Here is a 24,517-nt window from a genome sequence, read left to right as displayed (position 1 = left end):
AAATAATGCAGAATGATTGAGGGATTATCTACATTCCTTGGTATATTTAGGAAACATGAAAATAAGAATATGAAACAGATAAAATAGAAAAGGAAGGGCTGGTATGAAAACCTAAATGCCAGTTGAGTGAATGGTTGAGTAGATGATACTTTTTAAAAGTAAGAAATTGCCTCCTCATAAAGTGAGCACTCTGGGTAGAGTCTAAAATTATGTGGAGTAAACAGTCCTAGTTGGTGGAATTTGTTCAGGAAAACCATGTATCTTTCCCAATAGTTTGAACTACTTTAATTCTTATAAAACTTTTTGAATGGAGATTTTCCTTTAGATTCATAAACTTTCTTGTGCCTACATTTGAAATATTTTTACTAGATTGTTTAGATTTTCTAAGTTCACAGAGGTTTGGGATCCTCGTTTATCTAAGTTAATATATGATTATTTTAATCTTTTATTTTAAAAAGAAATATGAATTGTATTTTTGAGGAGGATGTATGTAGGTATGTCAGATCAATCACCTTTCCTTCTCCTTACTGAGAAGTGTTTCCCTCTTCCTGTCCCAACTATAGTTACTGAAGGGATATCCTTGTGTGCTTCCTCAGAGTGCTTGAGGGAGTGACTGAACTTGGCTGAGCAATGGTGTGAACCCAGGTTTTCTTAAACCTGCTTTAGTTTCAGTTGGAAAGATACATAAGTTACAAATACCAACCCAGGTCATCTAAATGAGCAGAATGCACTCCTCTCCCTGAAAAATATTATTGGAAAAATGAATTAAGAGAATGAAATGTATTTGAGGCATAGATGATGAGGGGAAGTGTTTGTATAGGAATAGGAATCTTCTCTCTGCAATCAATTTGTTGGCCTGTTTTCAAACATTAGAAAATGAAAGTTACCTTATGCTAAATTTTAGAAATTATTAGAGTATTTTAAGACAGCTAAAAAAATTAAATCACAGTTACTATTAGCATTTATTTAGTATTTTTAGGGTTTCACACATTTTTTTTTTTTTAGTTTTAATGACCACCCTGAGAAGTAAATAGGCAGCTTTATTATCATTCCTGTATGCAAAATGACTTGATCCCACATCCTTCTGATTGGAGGGAAAAGTGTAGGTTTTTGCAGTTTTGTAGTGTTACAAGCACCTGCCAGCAATTAGGAGACAAGGTTTCTTTTTCAAGATGTGTCTCTGATCTTGAAGAAATCGCTTACTTTAACAGTTTTGTTAAAATACAGATTATTGGACTTCTAAAGGCATTTCCAGCTTTATTTAAATAGAGAAGTATACACCCCCCTTCTCCCCACCCACCCAATAGGCTGAAATGAAAGCCTTGTTAATATGAACCTGATATATTGATCTAAACTGAGTTGTAATACTGCGGTTCTTTTTGTTCAGTATGTTCTGTTTTTCCTGTTGACCTCCATCTTCCTGTAGGCCTAGACCACAGAATTTCTTCCATACCTGTGGGTAATATTTACAATTTTTGTTACTTTGCTTCTATCCATTCAATAGGCATGAACTCTTATAGGTCAGAAAATTGCTCTATTTACTGAGTGCCTTAACTCGTATTGCCTTGCTTAATCCATGGATGGTGGGTAGAAGGATCAAGCCAAAAGGTACATGTTAAAGTGTCTAGAAGGCACGGTTCTGGCATATTGCCATTTCTAGTGTGTAAGCTAAGAAATTATGGCTCAGAAAAGTGGAGTTACTTGCTCAGATTTACACTGCCATTAAGTGGAAGAACGAGGGTTGAAAGGTAGGTCTCTTTAAATTGCAAAACCTGTTTTTGTTTTGTCACTTCTCTGTAGTGTCTTATCAGACATTCAGCTACGTACTTTAAACCATGGTCATGAAAGCAGTCATTACTGGCCAGAAGGGACATTGAGGACATTAGATTAGCACAAGACTATTACTAGTAATTGAAAAGCAGCTAAAAACAAAAGAAAAGCAGCTACGTCCTCCTGTCAGGTGCTTAGTAATCTTTGCATATGAAGAAGAGCGCAGTGTGATTGCCATTTTATGATAGATATGAAGGTGACTAGTACTGATTCCCAGGAAGTTGTTAGAGGAATAGTTCTAAATTTTGCTTACAATTATTGTTAGACTTTTGTGTGCTATATGGACCGACTCTACATGCATGTTCTCTTAAATTTATAAGTAAGCACATGCTTTGTCTTTCAGGGTTTTTTCCCTCTTATTTTTACATCTTGAAAAATATATCTAATTATCTAAGGTTTTGAAGATATTAGGTAATTTTAAACATAATGAACTGTTTAAAATGTTTTGATCTATAATCTAAATTTTATCTAAAAGAATTGTGCAAATATTCATAATGTAGTTGGACTTGCCTATATGTTTTTGTATTCAGTGAGAATTTACAGTCAAGTTTTTGTATTAGAGTGTATTATTACATAACAAATATATAGAAATACAGTTTTTCTGTAGATGATACCATAGGGCAAAAACAGGGACATTTAGGGGAAGTTTTAATACTGTGAAAGTAAGGAAGCTAAAGAAGTAAATTTTAAAGAGGAAAACAAGTGAGTCCTTTCTTTTATTAAACTGCTTTCTCTGTCAAAAATAGGTAATACCTGAGTAGTTTGACAATATTCTAGAATTAATTGGTCTGATTTAAATCAGTTTGTACTATTTAAAGCTAACTGTAGCTTTGGAAAACATGAACTGTACTTTTAAGAAGTTAATAAAAGATATTTCTACAAATGGGGGAAGAGAAAGGACTTTTATAGTTTAAAATATAATGAGACTAATTCATTAGAATCAGTTCTCTATTCATTTTTTGTTCTTGTATTATGAAATAGGAAATCACTTGTTGGTCACAATTAGGGAATTCTTTACGTAAGTGCTTAACTTTTTTTTTTTTTTTAATATATAATTTTTTATCAAAGTAATCACTCAGAAAAATCATACATAGTTTTACAAGTCAAATATACTGCACGGTTTATAACAAAAGCAGCCATCCTCTGCCTACTCCATCCCATCTGAGTCCCATACCTGAGAGAAAAGTGTTCGTAAGTGCTTAACTTAAAAACAGTTTTGGGCTTCCCTGGTGGCGCAGTGGTTGAGTCCGCCTGCCGATGCAGGGGACACGGGTTCGTGCCCTGGTCCGGGAAGATCCCACATGCCGTGGAGCGGCTGGGCCTGTGAGCCATGGCTGCTGAGCCTGTGCGTCCGGAACCTGTGCTCTGCAACGGGAGAGGCCACAACAGTGAGAGGCCCGCGTACTGCAAAAAAAAAAAAAAAAAAAAAAAAAACCACTTTTGTCTTGGAAAGATCTCCTCTCACCCCATTCCTCTAAACCCTTCTCTCTGCAGTATTTAGTCATGTCAAGTTTTATTTTGTAGATCCATATTGCTCTGTGATAGCAGTGCTGTTTTATGATCTCTGTTCAGTTGGGATATTGGAAATTACTAAGCATCTTGCTTGTTTTCATTTTTCTTATAATTTCTAGGGTATTTCCTTAGCACTTTCTCCTGAATTAATAGGGAGAGATGAAGGAAGGAGCAATAAAATTTTTTCATTTATCATCTTACTATCCAGTTCTGTTGTTCTTTCTCTTTCAGATAAAATGCTGAGTACTTTTCCTACATTATAATTCAGAAAGTAAATGAACTGAACTTTTTGATTGTTTGTTAATTTATTCCAAGTTCCTCATCTTTGTGCTTCTAAATTTGATTTTACAGGTATAGTTGAAGTCCTCAAAGGAATGCATGAAATAGGAGTAACTCCTGATCAGGAGACATACATAAATTACGTGTTTCCATGCTTTGACAGTGTAAAGTCAGTTCGTGCTATTTTGCAGGTGAGTGCAAGTGTGGTTTTAATTTCATAATTGAAGAACATTTTTTCTCCCTAATGTTTTGTGGTAATCAAAAAAAAAAAGTCACTGAGCTGAGACTAAAATGGTTATGTTGGTATATAATTTTCTGAAGCTTTGTAAAAATATTGGTTAGTGTAACATCTGTAGTTTTTTTTTTTTTTAAATATTTATTTATTTATTTTGGCTGCACCAGGTCTTAGTTGTGGCATGTGGGATCTTTAGTGTGACATTCAGGCTTCTTAGTTGTGGCATGTGAACTCTTAGTTGCAGCATGCATGCGGGATCTAGTTCCCCTACCAGGGATCGAACCTGGGCCCTCTGCATTGGGAGTATGGAGTCTTACCCACTGGACCACCAGGGAAGTCTAGCATCTGTAGTTACTAAACTTAAAAGTCTTACAAAGGTAAAGTAGTGTTTTTCTTGTGTGTTGAAAAGACAGTATGCCAGTATCAGACAAAATTTAAATGAAACAGTTTCACTCTTTAATCCCACTCTACAGTGCAACTGTACCTTTCATTTTTGAATATTACTTTTCACTTCTATATGAATTTTCATAATAAACTCTTAGTATTATTTACTATTCTGTTTTTTTTTTTTTAAGTAATCTTTTCTTTGACCCCAGAGCATTGTTTTCCTGCCAGATAATTCCTGTCCCCACCAGAATAAGTAAGGCATTTATAAAGGGGCATATGAAAAATTGACCCAGTGCACTGGGTCAGCAATGGTTACACTTTCCATTTTCAGAATAAAGTGCTATGCAATTAGGAACAACGTGGTGGAGTACCACACATTTTAGTAAGAAATATTTTGTTCAGAAGACCTGTTTCCTAGGTGGTTATTCACATAATGCCTTTATTTTTCTAATATTGTTAGAGTGTTCTTTTCTTTCCTTGAAATGATTTCATAATTACAGTCCTCTTAAATGGAGAGTTTATGTCTTGAGTGTCTTTACCTTTCTTCCCTGAGTATTTAACAGTGTGTTTTGACACTGTGCTATACATATTTTACTGTTAAAAAATATATTTAAAAAAGTAATTTTCCCACATGTTCTTGTTTCCCCAAAACCTACTTTTTTCACTTGGCACCTTTACATTATAGTATGTAATTCCACAAATGATTGTTTATGCTTGTATGATGTTTTATTGTGTGGATATACTGTAATTTATCCTTATTCATTTCTTATTATTGATTAGTTAATTTTTAATATTGTGCTATTATTATAAAGTGGTTCAGTAAACATGCTTGGCTAAATTTCAGCCCATGTACTTAGATTATTATATATGATGTTGAGATAAGTCATTAGCCATTTGGAGTTAAATAAAAATAAATTTGATCTTTACCTCATTATATGTCTTAAAATATCATTTTAGATCAATGCATTCAATTTTTATTTTGTTGTTAATTAGAGAATTGTTCTAATGTCTTCAATAGTAAACTCTTCCTAGAAGGAAGGCACTCTAAGGGTAACATTATATGAATTTGAAGATAAGCATTTAATTTGGGATGTTGGGACTGTATCTCATAGCTTTTGCTGAAGTTTGGTTATCCAGTTTATTTGCATTATTTTAGAAAACGATCTTTTTTAAATGAAGGATTATCAGAATACGGTCATATAAAGAAATGGGAAAACAGGAAATTTGAATGACATATCAAAATATTTTTAGCTGAGGTGTATTATCATTGAAATATGCTTTATCCCTAGGAAAATGGATGTCTACATGAAGATAGTATATTTTCTCAAGCTGAATTGAGAATTGAAGCAGTAAATGGAAACTTAGACTATATTTTATCATTTTGTAAGTATGCAGCATTAGAAGAAAGCTTGACAGGTGTTAATTTCAGTTACTTTTGAGGGCATACAGGGTGGTTCATGCCCTCACTGCCTGCCTCAAGTAGTTCAAAGTATTTTCCTCAAAAGCAAGGAAGTTTTTATATGTTTTATTTGTTAGCCTTATAAGATAGTTTATGAGTTTAACTTGTAGATAATTTGGAAGTAACTTTAAAGTTAATAGGACCTTGGAGATAACGTGGTGTTGGGTTAGACTGGGGACCCAGAGGACTTGGGTCCTATTTATAATTAAGCTGCTGATTATAGGACCTGAGACAAATATCCGTATTGTTCTTTTGTTTCAATTTTATGAAATGGCATAGTATTGCCTATCTGTCTACCTTGTGGGAGTTGTGAGAATCATAAGAGATCTTGTTTTTGAAAGTGTTTTCTAAACTAATGCCTATTATGGCCCTCAGTTACACGAAGCCATCTCCCAGTCCTCATTATTAAAAATACAGTAAATGTTTCCAAACACTTATAAATGATAGGGTGCTTTACAACGTTCATCACATGTTAATAAACTTCCTCCATTGATAGATGAAGAAAGGCAGAGAGATGTTAAATGATTTGCCCAAAGTTAGTGATTGAGTCAGACCCAACCAAGATCATCTAATCTTAAACTTATTTTTCCACTGTACTATGTTTTAATTTTAATAAATTAGACATTTTTTAATTTTAATTTTTAACATATCTATGGCATTATCTTGACAGTGTTTCAGATCTTGTGAAAGAGATATCATTTAAAAATAAATATACAAACATCAATTTCTAGCCCACTGAAATGTTAAAAGTTAAGATTTTATTAACTATTTTCAAATTGTGTAAGTGGAAGCTTTGTAAAAACCAGATTACTGGTATATATTACCTGTGTTTGAGTTATTTAAAATAGTTTATTGTATTATTATAAGGGGAAAGGCAAAGTGTTCAGTATGAAAGCGTTGACTGTTAGAGGTGTAGTTATTTGAGTGTAAGGTTGAGTATTAATGCTGGCTGCTATCCGAGAGTATTGATTTTGCCTTCTACTCTGTATAATACATAGATTTTCCATGCTGACAAGATGAAAACAGAGAAGCATTAGCTGAGAAATCTAGGTGCATAAGGTGGATACATGAGAGCTGCCTTTTCCCTTTATCATACCATCCATTCCACTTCATTGTCAACCTCTTGAATTTTTTCACACTTGATTGTTGCTAAGGAAACTAGATGCTTTTTGTCAGCAGCCTTCCATCTTGCTGAGATGTTTCTGGTCACCTTTTTAATGAATAAAAACTTGATAATATTCTGTAAAATACTAATTTGAATAGTTTAGAAATAAGTTTCCAAGAGGTTGTTTATTAAATGTGAAAAAGAAAAATGCCATGAACTTAAAGACTAAAGAAGATTTCAGCTTCCTCACCCTTTGAATTACAGATCTTTGAAGAGCAGTTAGTTCTATAATTGCTGGTATTCCCTGTAGGCTGCTTATAGATAGGCACTTTTGGTTACTACAAGGAATGGCAGGTAGTAGAGAAAAGTAAATGGCTTGTCTTTTTTTTTTAATTGAGGTATAATTGATATACAATATTATATTAGTTTCAGGTGTACAGCATAATGATTCAATATTTGTGTATATTGCAAAGTGGTCACCACAGTAAGCCTGGTTAACATTCGTCCACATACGTGGTTACAAAAATTTTTTTTTCTTGTGATGAGGATTTCAAAGATCTACTCTCTCAACAACTTCCACATATGAAATATAGTATTATTAACTGTAGTCACCATGCTGTACATTCCATCCCCCTGACTTATTAAATGGCTTATTTTGATCAAGTTTGTGGAGTAGTAAGAAACATTTTCTCACTTGATTTTGTAGGCTTGGAAATTAATTTGATCAGGCAAAATGAAAGGTTACCGAAAAGCATGTGGTGTATCCACTTTAAAATTCCTGAGTGACTAAATACAGCTCATTTCAGAGACGATTTTTAGAGTTTTAAATGCCACATGAAACCACTGAGAAACTTATGCTTCCTGTTCAAGGGATCTAACAGTCAGTCTAAAGTATTTCTCCTTATGTGTGCGGGTTAAATTTTTATTCATATTTAGGGAGATGAGCAAATCTTAAAACCTACTCTGATTTTTCCCATGAGTTTTTTTTTTTAAGTTAACCAGCTATCTTAATCTTTACCTAAACTGTATTTATTAATTCTGTCTTCAGAATTTGCTTCCACTATGAGTTCCTATCTAATTCCATCGCTCTTGAATCATTCAGTAGCAGCTTTGCATATATACTGAAAAGATTAAAACAATCACTTATAACATGGCACTATTTTAATATAGTGACAGGGAAAAATAAATTCAGGATATGCCTACTGTGATTCTGTCCCAAGCTAATTATGGCAAGGGTTATGTGGAGAACCAGGTCTTATGCATTAAGGCCTGATTCTTATACTAAGGCAAATCAGGCTTAGAATGTCAGCATTGAAACATACAAGGCTGTAGACTTAAATACCAAAATGAATAGTAGAGCAAACAAATCATCAGAAAAGTGAAAGAGTATAAATCAGTTACATAACAGAGGTAAAGAGGTTATTACGACTTTAGGTTGTCACTCTTGCATGAATGTAGGTCATAGATCATGTGGAAAATAGAATGAGGAAGTGTAAGTGGTTCAACAGAATCCAACACCACTCTCAGAAAAGAACTTTCCCCCACATCTTCTGTCTTTAAAGGGTAGTTACAGTCTCTCCCTTCATAGTGCCATGTTGTCCAGTAACATACAGCCTTGGTATGTGTACCAGACTGACTTTGCGTATGCTGGTAGATTAGTTATTGCCATTTATACAAAAGAATATTTATAAATTCATTAGTTGTATAGATTTATGTAAATGAAGTAAAAAAGGATAGCTTATATTGCCAGTATATATTTATGTAATTTCTAATTAACTTTGTATGAAAACTTTTCCATTTTTAAAATAATATTTCCCAGATGAAAATTGAAAGGTATTGGTATAAATGTGCTTTCAAATAAATTGATAATTTAAGTTTTTGGTTTTGGTCTGGGGTTTTATGATGATTATTTTCTTTTGCAGTGGAATCAAATACATTGCCTTTCTCATTTGCTTCATTGAGAGGCAGCCTAATTCTAGGCTTTAGGAGGTAAGATGATCACCTTATATAATCTTTGCCTGAATATAGACTGATTTCTCCTTTTTGACCTACTGTGTGAGGAAAGAAACGGATATTCTTATCTTCCAATATACTAGTTACCTGAAATAACCTTATCTATTTTATTCTTCCTACTAAGTAGTTGTGAGTTTAGGCTGCCTTTTTTTTATCATCTATTCCAAGAAATTCATACTGATTTGGTAGAGGTCTTGTTTCAAAAAAAGAAAGCACTCTTTGAATATGGCGAGTTGGAGTTATAGACAAATTTGCATGTATATTTGATTTATACTTTGAGCATTTAATTACAAGAAGACTTTTATTCAGTGTAATACTACTCTCCTCAGTCTGCTCAGGGAACGTTAATGCCCTTTTCTCCCAATTTTGTTGTTTTGAAAATATTCAAAGATAAAGACAAGTTGAAAGAGTGGTAAAGGAAATACTCACATACCCTTTATGTAGATTCACCAATTGTTGATATTTTGCCATATTGACTTGCTTTCTCTCTCATACACTTTTTCTCTAATATATACATATGGACATATACATATACATATATACACTTTTTCTCCTTTTTTGCTGCACTCCTTGAAGTTGTAGACATCATGATACTGGATCCTTCAACATATCTCCCAAGAATAAGGTCATCATCTATGTAATCACAATACCAGTATCACTCCTAAAAATTAACAATACTATAATATCAACTAATATACATAGTGTGTGTAAGATTGTCCCAGCTGTTCTAAAATTCTTTTATAGCTGTTTTACTTTTTGAGGATTCAGTTAAGTTCATGCACGGTATTTGATTGCTATCTCTTTATTCTCTTGAAAACAATTCCTTACTTTTTTGGTGGTGGTGGGGAAAGAGTCGAGGCTTCTTTCTCTATAGAATGTCCCTCTCATATTTTGTGTTTACCTAATTTTTCCCTCACGATCAGACTCAGACTGAACATTTTTAGCAAGTATATGTGATTGACATTTCTTAAGGAATGTAATGTCAGGTGTCCAACTTTGGTGCCATCAGCTAATTTTGATCATTTGCTTACATTGGTGGCCCCCACTTCTCTTCCTTGCAAAGGAACCTCATCTTCTTTGTAATTAGTAAGGCATCTGTGGGGTGATGCTTTGAGATAGTGTGTCTACCCTGTTTCCTAGCACCTTTCACTCAGTGGTGATAGTAGCCGTTGGTAGTCCTTGTTGAATCAGTTGTTAGCAGAGGTGGTTGCAAAAGGTTGAGTTTCTAATATTGTCATTCTTTCTATGTTTATAATGTTAATGACTTCTGATATTGATCCCAGTAATTTTTAGACTGTTTGTTGATGGAACCACTAGGTTTTCTGTTGACATCTCCGGAACCTCCATTGCAGGCAAGAAGAGATAGAACAAGTAGGAGGGATTCTTGTTGCCGTTCTTTATTTAGCCAGTACAGTTCCACTCCTCTTATACACCTACGTACATTTAAATAATTGCTGTTTTCCTGAAGTTAAGAAAAAAAAAAAACAAACCAAGGTCTGTGCCTTTAAAAATAAAATTTGAAAAATACAGAACACATAATCAAGTAGATAAAAATGCTAGTAGAGCCAGATTTTAAAACAAGAACCCATAATGCATTATGAAGTGAAATATAGTGACTTTTCATATAATTGTCCTTGACAAAAGACTTGAAAAAAAGTTTTTCATATAAACTTCCAGATCATGGATATTTCCTTCTTTACCTTTATTATTATTTTTTTAGTCAGTTTGAAAGGCGGTTGTTATATTTCACAAATCCTACACTTCTTTTTTTTTTTTTTTTTTTTTGTGGTAGCGGGCCTCTCTCTCACTGTTGTGGCCACTCCCGTTGCGGAGCACAGGCTCCGGACACGCAGGCCCAGCGGCCATGGCTCACGGGCCCAGCCATTCCGCGGCATGTGGGATCTTCCCAGACCGGGGCACGAACCCGCGTCCCCTGCATCGGCAGGCAGACTCTCAACCACTGCGCCACGAGGGAAGCCCTAGGCTTCCTTTTTTAAAAAAATAAATTTATTTATTTTTGGCTGCGTTGGGTCTTCGTTGCTGAGCTCAGGCTTTCTCTAGTTGCAGCGAGTGGGGGCTACTCTGTTGCAGAGCAGGGGCTCCAGGCCTGTGGGCTCAGTAGTTGTGGCTCATGGGCTTGGTTGCTCCGTGGCATGTGGGAGCTTCCCAGACCAGAGCTTGAACCCTTGTCCCCTGCATTGGCAGGTGGATTCTTAACCATTGAGCCACCAGGGAAGCCCAATCCTAGACTTCTTAAACAAAGTACTTGGACTATAAAGTTGATTCATTATGATGAAAAAAACCTAATTGCATATTCCGATATATACCTAGGTCAGTCATCGACCTTTTTAGTGGCTTAAAGATTGTAGTATGGAGAGCTGCTCACCTCTCCAGTAAGCGTGTCTGGTTGCTGTGTTTTCTGTTTCTACTTTTTAATTTTGTGTCATCTTTGCTGTAAGATTTTTTTTTTTTTTTACTGTCCCTCTTGACAACTTTCAGTGTACTTAACCTTAACCTACATACACTAAAATAATTTGCTGTTTCTGGTTTATTTTATTTTATTTTTTAAAATAAATTTATTTATTTATTTTTGTCTGTGTTGGATCTTCGTTTCTGTGCGAGGGCTTTCTCTAGTTGCAGCGAGCGGGGGCCACTCTTCATCGCAGTGCACGGGCCTCTCGTTGTGGAGCACAGGCTCCAGATGCGCAGGCTCAGTAGTTGTGGCTCACGGGCCCAGTTGCTCCGTGGCATGTGGGATCTTCCCAGACCAGGGCTCGAACCCGTGTCCCCTGCACTGGCAGGCAGATTCTCAACCACTGCACCACCAGGGAAGCCCTGTTTCTGGTTTATTGTGGGCTGGGAAGTTAGGTACCCTAATGCACTGCAATTTGGAAAAACAAAATGTTCTAAATAAGGGCATGCTTATCTTTTTTTGCTCCTATTTTGTAACAGAGATTTTGTGGTAGCTATTTTGATTATTGGAACATAAGTTCCATGTTTGTTTGGTTTATTGCACTATCTTCAGCATGTAGATATTAATACCTGGCACATGATCAGCACTGTTGAATTAATTATCGAGGCCTTATATATTCTGTGTTTCTGCCTCTGTTTTTGAGCATTCCCCTTAATTCAACAAGTATTTATTGTTGAGATTGGAGATGTTGGTTAGGATCAGATTGTAAAATTTTTTAAAAACATGAAGGAACTTGTCCTTTATTCTGAAGAAAGTAGACTAACTTGTGCAGTGTGGAGGCTGGCTGAAGCAGAGATACATCTAGGATGTATTTGAATCTCAGACGTTATATTGTTCACTTCTAGAAATTCAGATTTTTTTTTAATCTTCCATGTCTCCTTATCATGTTCATGCTTCTTTCTTCTCTATATGGAGATATTAATGATAGATGTTTTGATGTTCTTGCCTACTAATTCTGTTAATTTTTTTTTCAGACATCATACATTTGTACTTGTTTATAATTTCTGATTGGATGCCAGATGTGGATTTTATGTTGGTGGATACGGATTTTTTTTTTTTTCAATTCCTCTAAATATTTTTGAGTTTTGTTCTGAGACAGTCTTAAGTTACTTGGAACAGTTTTCTTAGTGCTTGCTTCTGTGCCTTGTTAGGTAGGACTAGAGCAGCTTTTTTTTTTTTTTTTTTTTTTTGCGGTACGCAGGCCTCTCACTGTTGTGGCCTCTCCCGTTGCGGAGCACAGGCTCCGGATGCGCAGGCTCAGCGGCCATGGCTCACGGGCCCAGCCACTCTGTGGCATGTGGGATCTTCCCGGACCGGGGCACGAACCCACGTCCCCTGCATCAGCAGGCGGACTCTCAACCACTGCGCCACCAGGGAAGCCCTAGAGCAGCTTTTAGTCTAGGATTATTCCCACTAAATTAGTCAAGCCCTACTATTAAGGTAGTATCCTCCTGATAATGATAATTCTATCTGCTAGCCCATGTATTTTGAGATTATTGGGAATGTGAACTATTCCAATTCCATGTGTGGGTTTTGGGAATTGTCTTTTTTTGAGCTTCTGGAAAGTTCTCATGTAGTTTCCTGGACTTCAGATTGTTTCTTCACTCGAATGTGCTTATCAGTACTTAGCTGAAGCCTGAGGACAACCCTCTGCAGTTCTCCAGGGCTCTCTATTTGTCAAGGTCTGTCTGCTCTGATAGTCCGCCCTATAAAAACAAGTTTTAATTAGTCCCTTCCAGAGAAAGATTTTTTTTTTTTTTTTTTTTTTTGTGGTACGCGGGCCTCTCACTGTTGTGGCCTCTCCCGTTGTGGAGCACAGGCTCCGGACGCGCAGGCTCAGCGGCCATGGCTCACGGGCCCAGCCGCTCCGCGGCATGTGGGATCTTCCCGGACCGGGGCACGAACCCATGTCCCCTGCATCGGCAGGCGGACTCTCAACCACTGCGCCACCAGGGAAGCCCCTAGAGAAAGATTTTAAATCTCTAGGTTCTAAAACTATATTATGTTGATGAATTTTTCTTATTGTAGAGACCGAAAAGTTTCAGGTTGTGGTAATTTGGCATTAATCATAAGAATGTGCAAAATTTGAAGTATTTGACTAGAGGTAATTTATTTCTTTTCCTCCCACCCCCAAAACTATTAAAAATTCAAAACATAGTCATTACAGTCCATTATCTTGGCATTAATGTAGCCTTCTATTCTTTCATTTGATGCTGAGCCAAATAGTATATATATTTTCAAATCCCTTTGTCAGTACATTCAGTACAGCTTTTGAAACAGTCACCTATCACATGCTTCTCAGGGTCCAGTTGTACTCTTCTGGCAACTTTAGAATTGGCTGAGTGACTGAAAGCTGTTCTGAAAACCAAACTGATTGGTATTGCCAGTAGAGTCTTGCAGCTCCTATAAGGATTAGCCCATAAGAGATTCACTTAAAGTGACCCAAAAAAAATTATTCATAGTTATCAGAAATAAGTTATAAAACATTAAATGAGATAGCATAGTCACTTTAGCTAATTCTAAGGGAAACTTGGATGTGCATTTCGGTATTGGAATGCAATTTTTGTAAGAGTTATCTGCCCTTAGTATTACCTGCCTAATAGTGGTAGATCCATGGGCCAAGAGGCAGTAGTTCCTCCCATGTGTTCTGTAACCTGTTTGGGCCCAGATTAATTTTTTATGCCATCCCACAGTATTTTTGAAAGACCAACACTATTTTCTTCATATATTCTGAGAGTGGTGTTTGAGTGGTGTTTAAGTGGCAAGCTAGTATTTCTGTAAATTGATAAGCTCAGGAGATGGTCATTGAATACCAATTAAGTGTCATGCCTTCCCAAAGTTTCCCAATGTATAAACCAAATTGGTAGCCTATAGAGGCGAAGTCACCTATATAAAATGTTTAAAATTCAGTATTGCTATTAGTTAGGGTGGGATTATTCAAGGTTATTAGGGAATTTTTACTTAAAATTTTTTTTTTTTTTTTTTTTTTTTTTTTTGGCTGTACGCGGGCCTCTCACTGTTGTGGCCTCCCCCATTGCGGAGCACAGGCTCCGGACGCACAGGCCCAGCGGCCATGGCTCACGGGCCCAGCCTCTCCGCGGCATGTGGGATCTTCCCAGACCGGGGCACGAACCCGTATCCCCTGCATCGGCAGGCGGACTCTCAACCACTGCGCCACCAGGGAAGCCCAAATTTTTTTTTTAATAAAGCTATTTTAAAGAATTTGAAAGGGCATTTACTCTGACTGGTAAAGTTAGTGAATTCTGTCAAATCCAGGGCAAGAATATGTTTAGTATGAATAAGACTTTCTTTCCTCTTAACAATAGCACCAGCTGAACAAAGTTCAAATGAGAAAGAAGGCAGTGTACATTTTGTATATTACTGAAAACTTCACCCAGAAATATTGAGTCACTTCTAAGAGACAAAATGTCGCTGAAGATAGTTCAAAATTTGGTTGGCAAATACCAAAAAGAGAAATGTTTGAGAATTGGCTTGGAGGCACTTAAGTCTTCGTAGTCCATAGATAAAGAGTTCTGTGATATAAGGAGAGATTTTTCTGACCCAGTGGCAAGAGTTTGAACTTGACAAGTGGGAATCTGTACCATTGGAGCAGGGCAGCCTTTCACATGTTGAAAAAAATCAAGTTTCTGATACTAGCCCTGTCACAGTCAACCAAGTTAAGTGCCAGGTGTTAAGTTCCTCTTTTCAGTCAGCCAGTGAGGCTCCCACTCATGACATTTTTACAAGGAGAAGGGAAGTACTTCGTGAAGTACAGTTTGTGAGTACTCAGGAAATATTAGCTCTTAGTGTGTGTTAAAGGCTGGGACTGTGAGGTAATAGGTAATTCAAGAATGAATAGGAATCTTCTTGCCCCCAACTTGTTAACTAGGTACCAGAAAATAGGAAAGCAACTGCAAACTTATCTTGATAATTATGAATATATAGAGGAGAAGATACTATCTGAATGGATAAAGAAGATGTGGTGTGTACACATGCGCATACACACACACACACACAATGGAATACTCCTCAGCCATAAAAAGAATGAAACAATGTCATTTGCTGCAACATGGAGAGACCTAGAGATTATCATGCTAAGTGAAGTAAGTCAGAAAGACAAATATCATATACCACTTTTATGTGGAATCTAAAATATGATACAAGTGAACTTATTTACAAAACAGAAACAGACTCACAGACATAGAAAACAAACTTATGGTTACCAAAGGTGAAATGGGGGGAGGAATAAATTAGGAGTTTAGGATTAGCAGATGCAAACTACTATATATAAAGAGATAAACAACAGGTCCTACTGTATAGCACAGGGAACTATATTCAATATCCTGTAATAAACCATAATGAAAAAGAATATGTATGTATATATATATATAACTGAATCACTGTCTCTTTCTGCCAAGGTTAGGGGCGGAATGGGTCAGGGCAAGATGTGTAGAGAAGGTGCTGAACTGAGGTTAAAGAATGAATAAGCATTTGCCCAGGGGAAGGACGGGCATTCCAGGCAAAGGCATTGAAGCTGAGAGAACAGTGCATTTGGGAACCTGATGATAGATTGACATAATGGTTGCCCATGAAATAATGGCAAGAAATAAAGCCAAAATGGTAGCCTGGGGCTCTTCACAAATGATCTCATTCTAAGTTATGAAGTTTAGACCTTGAGTCATGGCTTTCAGCCGCTGAAAGATTGACATAATGAAGGTTAAGACTGACAATGGATATTTGAAGCGGGGAGAAAAGGGTACCGGTAAGGGTAGGTGGGGGAATAGGACAACAGCAAGAGGTAATCAACAATTCGTGGGATCCTTTTAGGTGCCTGTGGAACTTCTGGTGAAGATAATTCTAAACTTAGCCTTTCTGAGTCTGTTTCTTCTTCTGGGAAACAGGGAATTTAAATACCTACTTGTAGGATTGTCTTAAAAATTAAAAAATATAATGCACTTGGAACCTAGTACAGAGGATTGTTTTTAAGGAGCACCTAGGGAAGGAGAATTTCTGAAACAGATTGAGTAGCATCACTGGAAGACTGGCAGGGAATGATCAACAACACAAATCTCAAAACTTAGTCAAAGGGGACCAGAAGGTGTTAGTTGAATTTTGAATTGAGATTAGTGGTAATAGTAAGAGTACTTTCAGTGGAGGTTTGGGGCCAGAAGCCAGATTGCATGGATTGAATGTGTGATGAAGAAGTGTTAACTATCCTTCACACAGCTTAGTTTAAAAGATTCTGTGTGGGGTTTTTTAGTTTGTTTTTTCTGGACCTGTGCCATCTGTCATGAAGCTTCACGTTCAAGGTAGTGCTTTTAGTCATTTTCAGTTACTTTAGATATGTGTACGGTTTTGCAAGTTTGCCTCTTTGCCTTCCCTAGGTACTTCATGCCAGGTTTGATGGCAATTTACTATCTTAGGAATACTTTTTGTTCTACATTAAGTTGATGTTTGATGAAAGATGATTAAAGTAGCTTTCCTTAAAAAGAAAGCCCAGTTTATTAATGCTGAGAGTTAGAATAGAGATGTAAAATTTAGACCAGAGATGGTATGTGTTTATTTTTCATTATGGAGCTTTCAATCATTCACGAAAGTAGAGCTCCAAAGTAGCCACTGCCCAGCTTCAACAGTTAAGATTTGGGCAGTCTTGTTTCATTTATTCCTTCCCCACCGCCACCCCCCTTTTTTCCCCTAGACTGTTTAAAATTATGGACCTCTTGTCATTCTGTCTCATGTATACCTCAGAACTTACTTTAAATAAAACAACCACTGTAATGTTATCACACCTGACAAAACTAACAGTAACTGAGAAAACGAATTCACCGAAGTCCCAGAGGGGTCCATGGTACAGGACAGATGACAAACCACTGCAAATCTTGCCACTTAATATTGTGCACTTTTGGGCGTTGGCTTCTCAAGTCCTTGCAAACTGATTTCCCTACTCTCCTTATTCCCACCTTCCTCCCCAGCACCACCACCCCCTACCCCAATTCCTTAGGTGTGGTAAGCATCTATCTACAGGTTCAGGTTTCTTGGAATTAAAGCGGATTCTAGCCTAACCTAAAAAGATGCCTGATTTTTTTATCAATATAGATTTTTACTGTATCTTATTCTTCACTGCACAGCACTTTATCTTCTTTTTTTTTTAACTAATTAATTTATTTTGGCTGCGCCAGGTCTTAGTTGCAGCACGCAGGATCTTCGTTGCGGCATGAAGGATCTTTAGTTGTGGCGTGCGGACTTCTTAGTTGCGGCATGCGGGCTTCTTAGTAGTGGCATGTGAGCCTCTTAGTAGTGGCATGCATGTGGGATCTAGTTCCCCGACCAGGGCTCGAACCCGGGCCCCCTGCATTGGGAGCGTGGAGTCTTACTTGCTGGACCACCAGGGAAGTCCATATCTTCATATTTTGAGTGCTCACTCTTCTTTCACTTACTATTTGGCCCCCCCCCAAAAAATTTTTTTTTTTAAACATATAGAAGTGTCAAGTCGGAGGAGGCTGCTCTGTAATCAGTGGATGGATGAGATGAAAAACTTCTTGTAACAGTTGAGAGATTGTCTTCCAGTTCAGCCTAGAGATACAATTTTTAGGTCAGTTTATCATGTCTTCTGCTAACTGATTACTCAGAGATTTTCCAAAATTGGAAGAAACACTATTAAATGCAGGGCTTTGTAAACATTTTTTTCCCCCACTTATGAATAAGATTTCATTTTTTTCAGAACTTTTTCCTAATGTGCTTTAGTAGGAGGGATGATTTTTATCATAAGGCAGAGGATTCTAGAGGGGCATGGAACATGTTTTTATTTTCTGTTTTGAAGTAATTATGGAGTCATGGAAGTTGCAAAGATAGGACACAAAGGGCCTGTATACTCTCCATCCATTTTCCCCCAATGGTTACATCTCATTTTATCACACGTATAGATTTGTGTAACCATTACTGCAGTGAAGATACAGAACTATGCCATCACTACAAATTACCCCCGCCCCCAGTACCTCTTTATCTCCCATCCACCATCCCTAACCTATGGCAACCTCTGATTTGTTCTCAGTTTTTATAATTTTAGTTTGCAGAGGTTATATAACTGGACTCATAGAGTATATCATATTTTGAGATCGGCCTTTTTTCACTCAGCGTAATGTCCCTGAAAGCCATCCACGTAGTCATGTGTGTCAGCAGTTCATTCTGAATGTTTTGAAAGTTAAAATAAGTGCCTTATTAACTCACTATACCAAAACAGTCCACCCTAAACTACCCAGCCTCAAGTTTAAAGAGGGCTATGAATTTTTGTGGGTATAGGTTTAAAAAGGCCTGTAAGTTTTGTGGGTATTTTACAATGTTAAGTATAATATACATAATTATAATAAATATATAAATCATATTTGCATTGTAAAATTATCATTAAAATGTAACTAGTCTCTTTAAAGTAGATTCTGTGTTTGAATTAAATATACAAAGCTTATAGACATTAAGTTTACAAAGCTTAAATAGTATAAGACTAGGGTTCATTGGTTACCCAGTTTTGTAAATGATTTTTCATTTAAACAGTCAGAATTTGGGTGAGCTGTTCTTTTTGCTTTCCTGAAATAATTTCAAATTTATAGAAAATTACAAGAGTAGTACAGAGAACTTTATTAACTTTTAGCAGTTTTTGACATTATCATTATACATTCTTTCCATCTATTTATACATGCATGTATATATAAATTTTAATTTTTTGGAACTGTTTGGGCTTAGGTTGCATATGTCATGACCCTTTATCCTTAAATATGTCAGTATATAATTCCACAGAACAAAGATGTTCCCTTAACACAACTGCATCACAGTTGACAAATTCAGGAAATTTAACGTTGATGGAATATTTTTATCTAATATAGCTCATATACCAGTTTTATCAATTATTTTCTCTTTCTTGCTCTCTTTTTTTATTTTTTTATTTTTTTATTTTCCTCCCTCCAGAACAGAATCCAGTTCAGGGACGGATGTTAGTTGTCTTTTCTCTTTAATTTTCTCTGATCTGGAACAGTTCTTCAGCCTTTGTCGTTTATGACATTAATAGTTTAATAGTTTTGGAGAATACAGGCCGGTTATTTTCTAGAATGTTCCTCATGATGGTTCCCTGTGATTAGTTTCATGTTACATCCCTGATTGGAATACCACAGGAGTGATGTTCTGTCCTTCTCAGGGAATTATATCTAAAATGTGTCCATCAGCATCTCATTAGTGGTATTAATTTTGATCACTCAGTGAAGATATTGGTGCAATTTCTCCATTATGTGGTTACTGTCTTTACCATTACAAGTAATAAGCAGTCTTGGGTAGATACTTTGAGACCGTGCAAATATCCTGCTCCATCAAACTGGGACCCCAAGATTTACTTGTTCTTGAATCAGAGCAAGAGCAAGAATCAGTAAATCTCTTTATTTTGAGGGTTCAAAGTAAATGAGAGTCAATCTTTCTAAATTACCTTGGCTTGAAAATTCACCTTGATTTTGGAAACACTTATTTACTTATATTTTTTAGGGCTTTCATCTGTATGCATTGCATATAATAATTGCTAGTGTCTTTTAACTTAAAAATGTTTTTTAAACTTTTGGGTTTATTTTTAATCCTTTGCTGCCCCCTGCAGGTCTATGAATATAAATCTTTGGAGCAAGGTAAGTATTCCTAATATTGCAAATCATAACATGGTATATAAAAAGCAAAAGTTATAATAGCTTCATATATTTGTCATGTATCATTATAAATTAAGTGAATTTAGAATCTTCAAGTTGGTCATTTTAGTTTTAAAAGTGCTTTCCTGGAGCGTGAAATTTATTATTGAAGTGATCCTTTACTTTGTCCTAAATTCTTCATAAGGTTTTCAACTTTTCCAAAAAACAACTGTTAACATTATTGCAGTAACCATACAGATTTAATAATTATTTTTAAAAAGTATATGCATGTGTGTATATGTTTGTGTATCTATATGTATATCTATATATGAATGATATACAAATCAATTTTAAACTGCTATCTTTTTAAGAAAACTGCTTTTATGCAGGAAGTACAATGATCCTTATGCTGAATTACAAGAATATTTGTAGCTTAATAAAATCAGAATGCACATTATTGATTGGAATTCCCAATTTAAATGTTTTAAAAAAATCTTTTCATTCAGTTCTCTTTTTAGTATTACCTTAAACTGCCATTCAAACTGTATAGTCAGTTATAATATATGGTTGAGATGTTTATATTTAGCACTAATTTTTTGACTAGAAAGATTTTTCATTGGTTTATTAAATGTGTCTTTGTTCAAAATTTGGTGTTAAATTTGGCTGTCATGTCTGATGTATGGCTACAACTTCTGGTAGAATTTATTGTCTACCTTCTACACTTGTCTGTGTTGGTTAAAAAACAGTTTGTAGGTAAGGATTGTTTTGTTTTGCTTTGCTTTTGAACAGTTTCTACCTTAACCTTTGAATTGCTATTAACAGCAGCATGATTTCATGGTGGAGTGAAGTGGGGTATGGTCAGCTTTGCCTAATTTCCCATATTAGAAAATAAATAGTTGAAGAAGCTGCTGTAGTTTGAGTTGTTAATACTTATAGTATGTGCCAGACACTATTTAAAGAACAAATAAGTTCTATCGTAATATACACATGAGGTAATTCAGAATTCCTAACTCATATCACTTCAGAAAACTATGTTCCTTTCTTATTATCTTCTGCCTGTGGATATATAGTCAAGTACTGTGTTCAAGAGTTAGATGTCAGTACTGTATGTAGGTTTTGTAATTGTTTTCGTCATAATATATATTTGAATTTTTTAAATTGAAATTTTGTGGGCAGAATTAATATTGATGAGTAAGTCTTTAGTTTTTGTGTATTCAGTTGATAAGAATCAATGAGAACAAACATGTTAGAACTGTCGACCCCCTTTTGTTTTAATTCCATTAAAATGACTGGGAAAATGTTGAAAAACTTAAAAAAAAAGTTATTTAATGGTTCAGGATATTTTACTTTCTTATTTCTGTACAACATCATTTAAAAGGAGGAAACTGCACCAATTTCAACAAGACCCAAAACAATACAGTGACAAATAACATTGGCTGATAATTTCTATAAGCTATTTCCTATTATAACAGTTTATTTAAAACAGTATATAAAAGATCAGTTTAGAGGCTTTCTTAGTGACATTTCATGAAACATTGCAGTTTTCCTTCAACATGGATTTGTTTTGGTTTTGTTTTTAAAAGACAAGCCTATTACTTAAAAACGAAACAATCTCCTTGGCAGGTGGGGATGGTGTTGAATTACTATGATACAGAATAACACCTTACTGGGGAGAGGCTTTATTATTTCAAGAATTCAATTTCAGATTGTATTTGTTCTTGTTTGCTTCTCTTGCTGCAATGCACGCATTTTCTGTCTTACCAGATAACAGAACTGTTGTACAAGGATGGACGTTATTGCCAGGAGCCTCCAGGACCAACGGGTAGCGTTTCAATTTCGATGATTGTAACTTATCCACAAATCCATTCTTCTGTGTAATGATGGACTAGAAGGATTACAGCAGTAAACATTTTCTTTTTGAAAGTGAAATTTGAAAACATTTGGTTATAAATCTTTATATTGATAACCACAACATTTTGAGATCTATGAGGTGTTTGGTTTTATCGTAATTGTTTTTTTAAAGGGAGGGTTGGGAGGGCTTTTTTTTTAGATATTGCAGAAATGCTTCTTATAGAATCAATCAAAATAGGCTTAAAAATTAGTAATCCTTAGTGTTTATGTGATTTTAATGTTTTGCCAGTATAATCAAACATATAAAATAGTAAAGCGGTCATGTAGATTTTTCCACTTAAATATAATTTATTACCCAAAATATATTATTTGACATTGAATGATTTTTGTTTTCACATAATAAAGCCTAGAATATATGGGTTTCTGTAAGAAGGTACCCTTCTTGAAAGTTCATATTTTTCTATCCTAGGTATTAATACATGGCCCTATACATTTTATGCTTGAATGCATAGGAAAATTACTGTTGTTACAAAGCATCTTTGTTAATCTCGGTTTTTCATTGGCTAATAGGCAGCTCTCCACAGGATTACTGTATCTGCTTATTAAAATTATTTAACTTTCTATACTCAACATTTAACAATCCTGTCTAATTTTATGTTTCCCTAAGTATTGCCCACCAAAAAATTAGTATAGAAATGTGTACAAGGCATTTATTTATTCTCACTATTTGTGATTTGGACAGGAAAAGGGGTAAGGCCTTGGGCAGGACAACTTCTGTCACAGAGTGGTGGAAAAAAATAGATTGAAGTAAGATTCAGTACTGAAAAGCTGTCACTCGGTCTGAAAATAATTAATATTCCTTTCACTCACCAGTTAGATATGTGCTCCCAAACCACATAATCTCTATGCCTCAGTGATCATTGTTGCCATTTCAGAGCCTCTCATCAGGGTGACATCTCACACCAAAATGATTTCTTATAAATTAATCTTGATAACATGACAGTCTCAGTAATTTTAGTGGAATGCTTTCTCTTGTTTTTTTCCACAGAAGCTGTTGGCTATTTTCTTTATAACTTGATTGACAGCATGAGTGACTCAGAGGTACAGGCCAAGGAGGAGCGTTTGAGACAATACTTCCATCAGCTGATGGAGATGGTACCATTTCATTTTTTGCTATATAATGCCTGTTCTGCCTGACATGTATCTATTAGATTTGAAATTGCTGCTTTTAAGTACAACCAGACCACTTCTCAATGACATAGACGAGTTGGAGACTTAAATTATGTCTGAGATAATTTCTGTTAGACAAATCTCAGTTTGGTTGTCTAAAACTCAGGGGTTTTTTTCTCCTCCCTTCCCTTTGCACAGAATGTAAAAATTCCTGAAAATATCTACAGAGGCATTCGTAATCTGCTGGATAGCTATCATGTTCCTGAATTGATTAAGGTGTGTGTGAAACAGTAATCAACTTTTTTAAATGCTTAATTTATATATAAAAGCATGTTAAAATTTTATTTAAATATGTTGCTTTTGGCCAAAAGTTTATTTAAATGACAACCTTTAAAACAAGGCTTTTCATTGATTGTTGGTAAATGCTGTTTATATATTGAAGAACGTGTTTAAAATATTACAGTGGTTATAAAGCATGAACAGAATTTCTGGAAAATTTTGGAAGATGGAAAAATAACAGTAAAATGAAATGAAATTTCCAAAATTTGCTTTTGACATCTGCTAATATATTTTACACGTTTTCTGATTCTAATTTAAATCCCAATTTTAGGATGTTAATATGTTGGTTGAAAGAGAGAAGACAGACTTTCGAAAAGTAAGTAGGCTTTTTGAATAGATTCTACATGGTATAATAACCACATTTAATGAGAGTTCTAGACTGTGTCCTTATAAAACCAGTGGTTCCTAACATTTTTGTCATCAGTGTACCTCTAAGAAGTTGGTAAAAGCTATTTCAGAGGGCCTCCCTGGTGGCGCAGTGGTTGAGAGTCCGCCTGCCGATGCAGGGGATACGGGTTCGTGCCCCGCTCTGGGAGGATCCCATATGCCGCGGAGCGGCTGGGCCCGTGAGCCATGGCCGCTGAGCCTGCGCGTCCGGAGCCTGTGCTCCGCAATGGGAGAGGCCACAACAGTGAGAGGCCCGCGTACCGCAAAAAAAAAAAAAAAAAGCTATTTCAGAAAAATCAGCATATCTCAAAAAAATCGGCATATCTGAGAAATTTGCATATAATCTCAGGAGCTTTATAAACCCCTGGAGTCCATCCTCAGATCCCCAGATTAATATCCATGATAGCACTTACGACATTTAGGAAAGGTCAGTTTAAAGGGAAGAGTGACAAAGGGTGCATTTTCTTCGTAGGAAATTACTTTCCTTCTTTTTTCTTTCCATTTCTGTAGACTACGCAGCCTACATTATCTGATTTGGAGTCTAAACTTGAAAAACTAAAAGCTGAAAATCAACCTATAGGAGATGTCCTAAAGCAACTCATATTAATGCTGTGTTCAGAAGAGGTAACTTTTAACTATTTCAAATATGCTATTAAGGTAAAAAAAATTCTTTATAGATAAAAGTAAGCAAAGCCAAATATAATATTTATGATTTTTACAATTAATTATTATACATCATGTCTGTGAAGAATGCAATTAAATGAAAGGTTAGCTAATTTCAGCTACACCTTGAATGGCATGTTTTCCGGTTGCTGTAGTTTGT

At 35.7% G+C, this 24,517-nt stretch overlaps 1 protein-coding gene across 2 annotated transcripts in view; it reads left to right on the top strand.

Moving 5' to 3' along the window:
- LRPPRC (leucine rich pentatricopeptide repeat containing) overlaps window positions 1-24,517 on the top strand; it is a 105,081-nt gene that overhangs the window by 25,860 nt on the left and 54,704 nt on the right. For both annotated transcript variants that reach the window (XM_060117920.1, XM_060117919.1), the window contains exons 12-20: window positions 3,694-3,812; window positions 5,533-5,626; window positions 8,730-8,796; window positions 19,923-19,950; window positions 21,712-21,769; window positions 22,847-22,953; window positions 23,167-23,244; window positions 23,579-23,623; window positions 24,205-24,318. In XM_060117920.1, coding sequence (XP_059973903.1) covers window positions 3,694-3,812; window positions 5,533-5,626; window positions 8,730-8,796; window positions 19,923-19,950; window positions 21,712-21,769; window positions 22,847-22,953; window positions 23,167-23,244; window positions 23,579-23,623; window positions 24,205-24,318 — 710 coding nt within the window. The remainder of the gene's footprint in view (window positions 1-3,693; window positions 3,813-5,532; window positions 5,627-8,729; window positions 8,797-19,922; window positions 19,951-21,711; window positions 21,770-22,846; window positions 22,954-23,166; window positions 23,245-23,578; window positions 23,624-24,204; window positions 24,319-24,517) is intronic.

Source organism: Mesoplodon densirostris, chromosome 14 (genome assembly GCF_025265405.1).
Source record: "Mesoplodon densirostris isolate mMesDen1 chromosome 14, mMesDen1 primary haplotype, whole genome shotgun sequence".
Lineage (NCBI taxonomy): Eukaryota > Metazoa > Chordata > Mammalia > Artiodactyla > Ziphiidae > Mesoplodon > Mesoplodon densirostris.
The sequence above is the reverse complement of the archived record's forward strand: the minus strand, read 5'-3'. Positions and strand labels throughout refer to the sequence as shown.